Here is a 10,829-nt window from a genome sequence, read left to right as displayed (position 1 = left end):
TGTTGGTCTAGTAGACGCGTCATTGTGGGCCTCAGTAGGCCGGCGTGGTCAGGCGGTGTCGGCCGGGGCCGCGTCGACTCACACGGCCACATCTGGGACCCAGCCGTTGTGAAGACGAGGTATTTCGGGGTGCTTTGTGCAAAATTCAAGACTAGTGGAACAGTGCCGCACTGTATCGTTTGATTTTCTAAGAGTGTGACCCCTCTTTTGCAAAACGCCAAGCGCACGCGGGTGCCTTAGGCTTGGGCCGCACTGGGCCGTCGCGACTCGCGCGCGGCCACGCCCCGTGCAGGCCACGTTGGACTGCTGGGCCAAAGTGGTTGCTGTCGGCCCTTTTCGATTTCTAAAGCATTGTCTAATTTAGTTTCTAAGGAAAATTTGTAAATTCAATATAAAATTGTGTAGTTAACCAAAAATTGTGAAACTAATTTTGTTAGGTTTCTAAAATCATGATCTATCTGCTAGTATATTTTGTTCACATAGTTTTATAATATTCTTAGGAGCTATATAATAAATTTGAGATACTTAATATTGTCAAAATATAAACTTGTAAGAATTATTGTGATAAATTGGTGATAGTGTTGGCTCTAAAACTTTCATAGTAAATACCTAACATTATTAGGTGCTCACTGTAATTTTTGTAGCTCCATAATAATTAGTTTGCTAAGATAGCTAAATGAGCCCTAGTTCAAAAATATATATTTAGTCAATTAAATGCCAAAACACCTTGCGATTTTAGAACTAAAATATTTTTTTGGAGACAAAGCCATACTTGACGACGTGGATATGTAGACCAGCATGTTAGTCATTAAAGCTAGCTCGTTAGCTTGTGGAGCGTAATTGTATATTTAAGAGTTGAGGTTACCAATAATTAATTGTGTCTCTGCGTTGCATCCACGTATACCATAATAGAAACAACGATGGATCATAGAGTCGACCGAGGTAGCGGAAAAGATGGTGCCTTGATGATCGTGTCACCTTGATGGAATGCTAACTTTTGGTTATATCTTACCCAGGCAAGCCTCGATGCATAACCTCTATTATTCTGCACTTTATCGTATGCTTGTGTCGGGGACCTAATACCGGGGTACCCCAGGAGGTGGAACCAATAACCACCGAACGTTAAAAACTTCTAGACGCACAAGAGCGCCATTTTGTCCCTTGTTCGAATGACAGGAGTTTGGTTCCGCCTCGCCCGACGCCTTTTTGAGATAGCTCTGCCTCGCCCGAGGGCTCAAGGTTAGTCTCCGTCTCACCCGACGCCTTTGGGGCGGGCTCGGTCTTGCCCGAGGGCCGAGGGATAGACTCCGTCTCATCCGACGCCATTGAGGTGGCTCTGCCTCACCCGAGGGCTCAGGGCTAGTCTCCGTCTCGCCCGACACCTTTTGGGCGGGCTCGGTCTCACCCGAGGGCTGAGGGATAGATTCCGCCTCGCCCGACCCCGGAGGGGCAGGATCGGTCTCGCTCGAGAGTGAGGGACTGGTCTCCGTTTCGCCCGACGGCAAGGAATGAGCCTCACCCTGCTCCATATCTAAAGACTGGATTCATCTTGCCTGACAACTTCTCCCCGTTCCCTCGAGATGATAGGTACAGGGCAAAGACAGGACGTTCGGGTCAACCATGGCTCCAAGGACCATACCCTGCGCCCTGGTAGGAAAATTACTGCCAGGGAGTGACGAGACAGGAGCTTTAGATCCTTCCAGGTGCCGTAGAGCCCAAAAGGCTTTACAGGTGCGTGCTCCTCTCCCTGTAGAGTTGTAGGCGCCGCCTTCAGCCCTAGGACACGGAACCTGACGAAGATATATGACAACCGCTACGCTCCAGAAAAGGATTTGCTATCTCCACGAACGACGGATATTCTGTCACCACGCCATGGACCCAAGGGAGCGGCGCCCGCTTCCTGACCCCTTAGGTCCACCAAGTCAGAAGGCCTTGACCACGGCGTTACTTCGGACCCCGACCCCTCGTCCCTCTAACGAAGACTCATAGGAATCAGAAGGCGTGCGGGGCAAGGCTGGGAGAGGCTAGTTGGTCAAAACCACTGTACTACAGCCTATACCCTATGTAGGGCAGCATTCTGTAATCAACCTAACATTCTACAGAGACATCGACAGTATTGTAGGCGGTTATCTTCCTTCGTACTCATCAGAATGAAGAACCAGGTCAGGTAGATGTGAGCCACAAGACTAGGTAGAGTACACATCCTAAACCCTCACCCTTGTAAAAGCCAGCCCCTTCCTCTCTAAAAGGGGATGTGCTTCCTCCATCAAAGGGGGGACTTTGAACCGAATAAGAAGACACAAATATACACAGTCAAGCTGCTACCAAGCTCTTAACCTCCTTTCAACCCTTCCATCAGAGACTTGGGACCAGTCCCTCTCTCGATCATTTGTACCCCCTACTACAAACCGTTCACGGTGCTAATAACACGAGCAGCAAGAAACTAGATGTAGGGACATTCGGCCTGAACCAATATAAAGCTTGTGTCCTTTAGTGCACCATCCGAGCCTAACGCGCATTACTATAAATTTACTTGCCGGTGTTCATACGAAACACCGACAGTTGGCGCGCCACGTAGGGGCTTTGCGCATTCCAGAAAAGGCCTCGGATGGCCACCCACGCAATCAGCTGGGCCCCGGGCGCACACGTGCATTTCGGCGACCTAGATTTCATCATCACACTAGGAGGAGAGCTGGCGCTGACCCACACGGTCGCACGGTCTCTCCCTTCCATCGACTTCAGCCGTCTTAGGCTTGAGGACCCGCCGGGCAACTCCCTTGGACCCCAGTCATCAAGGGAGGCCTCGCACAACGTCACCCTATGTCCGGAAGGTCCCGTATGGAGCGCCCCAACAGCGTTCCCATTCAGTCTCCGCAACACTGCGGCGATCGCTGGCCACCTTCTGGCACTACGTGTGGTTCAGTCACCCACGGACATTGAGTTCGTGGGGGCGATTGAGCATGATACGGAGACCCTCTATGGGCTCCTCAACGAGGAGCCAGGATCGTTCTCCAGCTCAGATTCTAGTAGGGGGAGCCACCACCCTTCCCGGGAATGCTTCATGATGTAGACCCCCGAGGGTCACGTCGAAAGTGTCTCCAGGGAAGAGGTCACCCCTACGAACAACCCTGACGGTGGATCCGGGGAAGAGACGATAGCCCCATCTCGCCTATGGATGGAGCAGCTGAGGGCCCGTCAGCAGGAGATCGATGAGGCCGGGCAAGGGCTCATCCGGGAGTACGTGGACATCAATCGCGAGATTGAACGCCGCAAAGACGGGGGGCGCGCGCGCGCCACGGCCCGTACCATACACCAAAGGATCCTCACCGACAAGGGGACCCTTCCTCACTTTGCCCGAGCCAGCCAGAACATCGCCGTAGCAACCGCCTTGCTGCATGGCCTTCCGGAGGCGGCGACGTCCGAAGATCGCCACGCCCGCCAAGAAATTCGCACGTTGCTCGAGCGTGCGGCGGCGCAGCAGGCGGAAAGTTCGTTGTCCCGACGACACGAACCCGACACCAGCCAGCGCACGCCCTCAGTGCATCCCACCAGGGACACATTCATTCACCAAACACCGCTAGGCGGTAGGCAACCTTCCGCCGTCCTAGTACGTCAATGCCTCGGCCATGGCCGCAACGTACGTAGCATCATTGACGCTCGGAAACACGCCCACGGCGATGATGGAGAAGCAGCACGCCGTGGCTACCATCCCCGACGTGGTGGATGCTACGACAGCAACGAGGACCGAAGCCCGAGCCCCGGCCTGCTAGGTCCTCAGGCCTTCGGTCGGCACATCCTCAACACCACGTTCCCCCTAAGGTATCGACCGCCTACCAACATTCCTAAATATTCTAGCGAAACAAATCCTGGGCTTTGGCTCGAAGACTATCGGCTTGCATGTCAGGCCGGTGGTGCGAGTGATGACGATTTCATTATTCATAATCTCCCGCTGTTCTTGGCTGATTTGGCGCGAGCATGGCTGGAGCACCTACCGTCCAACATCATTCAGAGTTGGACTGATCTAACGGAGATCTTCATGGGCAACTTCCAGGGCACGTACAAACACCCTAGAAACCCATGGGACCTTAAGAACTGCCGCTAGAAGGCTGATGAAACCCTTCGCGGGTACATCCAGCGCTTCTCTCGATAGTGCAACGAGCTCCCTAACGTCGCTGACGCCGATGTAATAGGAGCCTTTCTGTTCGGGACAACCTGTGAATCCCTGGTCCACAAGCTAGGACGCAGGGGCCCGCAGACTACCAAGGAACTCTTGGACATCGCCACCAGTCATGCCTCTGGAGAGGAGGCAGTCGGAGCCGTCTTTGATCGCTCCGATGGAAAGATGAGGCGGGACGAGGACGCCGGCGAAGGCGCCTCCAACCGTCCCGTCAAAAGGAAAAATAAGAAGCAACGGCGCGACAACTCGCTCGTGGCCACTGCCGACCGCAAAGGTGGCCGGAAGCCCACGGAGGGCACTCCGAACCACTTCGAGAAAATGCTCGAGGGGCCATGCCCAAACCACGCCTTCCCGGCCAAGCATCTATACAAGGATTGCGGCCTCATGCGCAAATACATGTCCGAGGGCCTTAATAAAGGGGAGCAGGGGAAGGAGCCTGTTCTCGCCACAGACGACGCAGAGGAGAAGGACGACGCCTTCCCAACGCCGACCGATATCCTCATGATCTTCGGAGGATCGACGGTCTACGACTCCAAGCGTCGCTAGAAGCTCACGCGCAGCAAAGTCTATACAGCCGGACCGACCACGCCAGCCTTCCTCCGGTGGTCGGAGTCCACCATAACCTTCGACCAGACCGACCATCCGGATGCCATCCCACATCCGAGAAGGTACCCGCTTGTCGTCGATCCGATCGTCGGACCTAAGCGGCTCACGAAAGTACTAATGGACGGAGGCAGCGGCCTCAACATCATGTACGCCAAGACGCTCGACGAGATGGGCGTCGATCGAATGAACCTCCGCCCCATCCGAGCGCCTTTCCATGGCATCGTGCCTGGTAGGCAGGCTATGCCACTGGGGCAGATCGATCTGACCGTCACTTTCAAGGATCGGTCCAATTACCGGACCGAGACCCTCACCTTCGACGTAGTGGGGTTCCTGAGGACTTTCCACGCCATCCTGGGACGACCATGCTACGCGAAGTTCATTGCCGTCCCCAATTATATGTACCTTAAGCTGAAGATGCCGGGTCCCCGCGGGGTCATCACCATCGGCACCTCCTTCCAGCGCGCTTACGAGTGCGAAGTCGAATGCTGCGGACACGCATCCGCAGTCATCGCCTCCGAAGAGCTCGCCACTCTTAGGGAAGAGGTCGTTGAAGAGGCACCCGATGCGAAGAAATCAAATGGGTCGTTCGAATCGACAGAAGGCTCCAGGGAGGTCCTCTTAGACCCCAGCAGCTCCGAGGGCAAAAAAATCCGTATCGGGACCGCGCTCTCCTCTGAATAGGAAAGCGCGCTCGTCGACTTCCTCCACGACAACAAAGACATCTTTGCGTGGAAACCCTCGGATATGCCAGGCATCCTGAGGGAGGTCGCCGAGCATACTCTCCAGATCCTCCCGGGCTCCAAGCCGGTGAAGCAACGCCTACGCCGCTTCGACGAGGAGAAACGCAGGGCCATCGGTGAGGAGATAGCTAAACTGCTGGCCGCAGGATTCATTAAGGAAGTATACCACCCAGAGTGGTTAGCAAATCCCGTTCTTGTGTGAAAGAAGAGCGAGAAATGGAGAATGTGTGTCGATTACACCGGCCTCAACAAGGCGTGTCCAAAGGATCCGTTTCCTTTGCCACGAAAAGACCAAATAGTCGATTCCACCTCAGGGTGCGAAACCCCCTGCTTCCTTGACGCATACTTTGGCTACCACCAAATTGCGATGAAAGAGTCCGACCAGCTCGCGACATCTTTTATCACCCCCTTCGGATCGTTTTGCTACATTTCAATGCCGTTCGGTCTGAAGAATGTTGGGGCAACTTACCAGCGTTGTATGCTCAATTGCTTCAAAAACCTCATTGGGCGGACCGTTGAGGCCTATGTTGATGACATCGTAGTCAAGTCCAAGCGAGCTGACCACCTTGTCGCCGACCTTGAACAAACCTTTGCAAAACTCCGGGTAAACAGCATCAAACTTAATCCTAAAAAATGTGTTTTCGGGGTCCCGAGGGGCATGCTGCTCGGCTTCATTGTCTCCGAGCGTGGCATCGAAGCCAACCTAGAGAAGATATCAGCCATCACAAGGATGGGCCCGATCCAAAACATAAAGGGGGTTCAGCGGATCATAGGGTGCCTTGCCGCCCTCAGCCGATTCATTTCGCGCCTCGGCGAACGAGGACTCCCCCTTTATCGACTCCTGAAGAAATCTGACCACTTCGAGTGGACAGCCGAGGCTCAGGAAGCGCTTGACATGGTTAAACGATTTTTGACTAAACCTTCGATCCTAGTTCCTCCATGCAATGGAGAATCCCTCCTACTATATATATCGGCCACCACCCAAGTGGTCAGCTCTGCCTTAGTGGTAGAACAAGAGGAAGAGGGGCACACCTTCAAGGTGCAGCGCCCTGTATATTTTATCAGCGAGGTGTTATCCGACTCCAAAGCTCGCTACTCCCAAATCCAGAAACTCCTCTACACCATCCTCATCACCAAGAGGAAGCTGTGCCACTACTTCGAGTCACACCCCGTGACAGTAGTGACATCGTTCCCCCTCGGCAAGGTTGTCCGTAGCCATGATGCTACGGGAAGAACCGCAAAGTGGGCACTCGAGCTGATGGACTAGGGCATTTCTTATGCCCCCTGAACAGTGATCAAATCTCAGGTACTGGCTGACTTCATTGCGGAGTGGACCGAGGTCCAGATGCCACCAGCACCCGTCGATCAAGAGTACTGGACAATGTACTTCGACGGATCGCTGATGAAGAAGGGCGCCGGAGCAGGACTAGTCTTTATATCTCCCCTCGGGGTTCACATGAGGTACATGGTTCGGCTCCATTTTCCCTCATCAAACAATACTATAGAATATGAAGCGCTCGTCAACGGTCTACGAATCACCATCGAGCCGGGCATCCGATGCCTCGACGTTAGGGGCGACTCCTAGCTGGTCGTCAACCAGGTCATGAAGGAGTCAAGCTGTCACGATGCCAAGATGGAGGCATACTGTCAAGAAGTCTGATGGCTGGAGGACAAATTCGACGGCCTCAAACTCAGTCACATCCCAAGGCGCCTCAATGAAGCAGCCGACACGCTTGCGAAAGCAGCATCTAGCCGAGAGCTAGTCCCGGCAGGCGTCTTTACCAGCGACCAACACAAACCCTCGGTACACTACATGGGATCGGAACAAGCTGACGATGGCCCATCTAGTCCGACCCCAGGGGCCGATCCTCCAACCGCTCCACCCGACCTCGAGGTCATGGAGCTCAAAGAGGACCCAGCAGCGGAGTCCGACCCTCCCGATGACTGGAGAACGCTTTACCTCGACTACCTCCTCCACGACATACTACCGGTAGACAAGACGGAAGCCCGACGGCTCGCACGACGCGCCAAATCCTTCATTCTTGTAGAGGGCGAACTCTACAAACGGAGTCACATCGGGATTCTGCAACTCTGTATCCCTGGCGAACAGGGAAAACTCCTATTGGGCGACATCCACGGCGGAGTATGCGGTCATCATGCCGCACCAAGAACCTTGGTTGGGAATGCATTCCGACAAGGTTTCTACTGGCCCACCGCCGTAGCCAATGCCAAGCAAATTGTACGCACTTGCGAAGGGTGCCAGTACTACGCTCGGCAAACACACCTCCCGACCCAGGCTCTCTAGATGATCCCCATCACGTGGCCCTTCGCGGTCTGGGGGCTCGACTTGGTTGGGCCACTCAAAAAGGCGCCCGGGGGCTTCACCCACCTGCTTGTTACCATAGACAAGTTTACAAAATGGATTGAAGCTCGACCAATATCCACGATCAAATCTGAGCAAGCGGTGCTATTTTTCCTCAACATCACCCATCGCTTTGGAGTACCGAACTCCATCATCACAGACAATGGCACGCAGTTCACCGGCAGAAAATTCGTTCGATTCTGTGATGAATAACACATCCAAATCGATTGGGCAGCCGTCGCACACCCCCGGATGAACGGGCAGGTCGAGCGCGCAAACGGCATGCTCCTTCAAGGCCTCAAACCCAAAATTTTCAACCGATTGAACAAGTTCGGCACACGCTGGCTTGCTGAGCTCTCGGCCGTGCTCTGGAGCCTAAGGACAACTCCTAGCCAGGCCATCGGCTACACACCCTTCTTCATGGTCTACGGTTCCGAGGCCGTTCTTCCAACGGACCTTGACTATGGAGCGCCAAGAATCAGAGCATACGACGAACAGGGAGCCGAGGCATCCCACCAAGACGCCATGGACCAGCTAGAAGAAGCCCGCGACGTTGCCCTCCTCCATTCGGCTAAGTACCAGCAGGCGTTGCGACGGTACCACAGCCGACGGGTGCGGGGTCGAGCCTTCAACATCGGAGACCTCGTCCTCCGTCTTGTGCAGAGTAACAAGGACCGCCACAAACTCTCCCCGCCCTGGGAAGGGCCCTACGTCGTCGTGGAAGTACTTCGTCCAGGCACCTACCGGTTGAAAACCATCAACGGCGAGGTCTTCACCAACGCCTCGAACATTGAGCAGCTACGTCATTTTTATCCTTAAAATAAGCATATACTCTTCCTTATCAGTTTTTATCATAACAAAACCCCGATCCTTAGTGACTTCTGACCCCTGCAAATCACGAGGGGCCAGACCTCACTCGGGGGCTGGCATGTGATCATAACATATGACATATGTAATACAAGTATTACGCTTGCAAAAACCTCCTATGTTATATTTACAAACATTCTCTAAGTTTTCCATTCGTCTCATAAACGAGTCCTAAGGGCTAAGATTTTGGGAACCAATTATGAATACAACTGGTAGGACTGCGGGACACCCACGCCCCAGCGGCTGCAACCTCTTTGCTCACCAGCTCAATTAGAATTAGTTCGCCCACGTTCCTAGTTTCTTATGACTTAGACCATGAGAAGGGTCGGAAAGCACTAAAATCATTTCCACAAAAAGGAGAAAGATAAAAAATTGCTTGCCATATGCAAAAGATGAAAATTTGTTCATTTTTGCGCAAATTCGTCACTTACAAAGTGATTTCATTACAAAAAGGAACAATATACTTGTAAATTCAGGGGACTGTTTACTCGGGGGCTTCCCCACAAAGTTATTCAATTACAGTCTTTGCTTAGCTCTACTACAAGTACTGCTGCGGTCGCCGCGCCACGCTCTCCATCGGCGACGCCCGGGGCGTGTACACAGGCTAGCTCGTCTACTGCGGTCGCCGCGCCACGCTCTCCATCGGCGACGCCCAGGGCATGTACACGGGCCAGCTCGTCTACTGCGGTCGCCGCGCCATGCTCTCCATCAGCGATATCCCACCGCTTCACGGGATCCTCGAAGGCACCATCATCTGCAATGCCTCTACCGAGGCATCCGAGGACTACGCCATCATCACCACCCACCACCCTGGCAATGGTGTAAAGGCAGGAAACGCCTCCCGCCAAAGGAGGAGCACAGCGGACGACGGCGCAGTCGACGACATACAAGGCCCACCGACGTCTCTTCTCCTTCGGCAGCAGCGACTCCTCAGCAAGGGCGGCACGCACCATCTCATCTACGCTGGATAACCTCTGGCTCGACATCACGCTCCAGACTCACGAGCGAATTTGTGAGTTTTCTCTCTCTCTCTGGCATTACTCTTCCTCACTCAGGAACCGCCGCGACATACGGACGCATTCGGCAGAAAGGAAGAAGAAGGAGAGATAGCAGCTCAGAGGCAGAAGGGGAGGTGGGATGAGAACTCCCCTCCCCCTCCCTATTTAAAGAGGAGGCACTATAGCTAAGGAATGGCGAAAGGTTGGACGAAAAACCCTCTCTCTTCCCCTCTTTAAATACGAAATCAATGCTGATTGATACCTGAGGGGACGCGCCGGAACTGACAGGACGCGCCCCGGTCGACGAGGCGTCCCCCCTTGGTCAAACTGAACACTGCCTAGGTATGGCCCACCACTAACCCGCTCCGGACGCGGCAATTAAGGCGCCCACATAGGCAGACAACCCTTCGCCTCCCCATGCGGGACCACGGGACGATCCGACGACATGACCTTTCAGATCTCCTAGGCTGGCCATTCGGCCCAGAAGAGACGACGAACGAACGTCCAAAGAAAGATAAGCATCTCTGCCTTCTTACTTTACGCGTTAAAATTCATTCTCGGGCTTCCGACCCCGTCAAACGGCAGAAACACGAACATCTCTTGGGGCTGCCGAGGATGTCTACCAATCTAGACATCCTCCTCACCCGACCCCCTCCGTACACTTGAAACTAAGGACGCGAAATACGGGCATAAAACTTTGAGTAAAACTGGACAAACTAGCAGACCCTACGCCTCAGTAGCTACGGTGTTTCTGTTCGCCAGAAAAATCATGCTCAACGCCCCTCGCATCTCCAGCTTTGATGTCTGCCTTCTCAGGAAGGGTTCGGAGGGGTCCGCCTACAGAATCTCCCCCAAAGGAGAAGCTGTCAGGTTGCCCAAGTTAATTAAACGGCTCGGAACGCCACCGAGTTACGAAAAACAAAGAATAGCGATTCTTATGCAGGTTACTCCAACCTCATCATGAACATTAGAGTCCGAACCCCGCACGGACACATCTGGTATGAGCTTTTCGTCACTCATACCGCCAAGGTAACGTTACCGACCCCGCCTTCATTTCAATTATATTATACATATGCAAA

General features: G+C 53.7%; 1 protein-coding gene across 1 annotated transcript; it reads left to right on the top strand.

Annotated features, from left to right (window-relative positions):
• Nucleotides 1-9,411: 9,411 nt before the first annotated feature.
• Nucleotides 9,412-9,723, top strand: LOC136525413 (large ribosomal subunit protein uL2-like). Its single transcript, XM_066518408.1, has one exon. It carries the CDS (start codon nucleotides 9,412-9,414, stop codon nucleotides 9,721-9,723), a length of 312 nt encoding a protein of 103 aa, XP_066374505.1.
• The last annotated feature ends 1,106 nt before the right edge of the window (nucleotides 9,724-10,829 follow it).

Source organism: Miscanthus floridulus, chromosome 19, assembly GCF_019320115.1.
Source record: "Miscanthus floridulus cultivar M001 chromosome 19, ASM1932011v1, whole genome shotgun sequence".
NCBI classification, from domain to species: domain Eukaryota; kingdom Viridiplantae; phylum Streptophyta; class Magnoliopsida; order Poales; family Poaceae; genus Miscanthus; species Miscanthus floridulus.
This window is presented reverse-complemented; position numbering and strand designations above follow the sequence as displayed.

Excerpts from the sequence above, each read along its gene's own strand:
- LOC136525413 (XM_066518408.1), top strand. The coding sequence starts at position 9,412 with ATGTACACGGGCCAGCTCGTCTACTGCGGTCGCCGCGCCATGCTCTCC.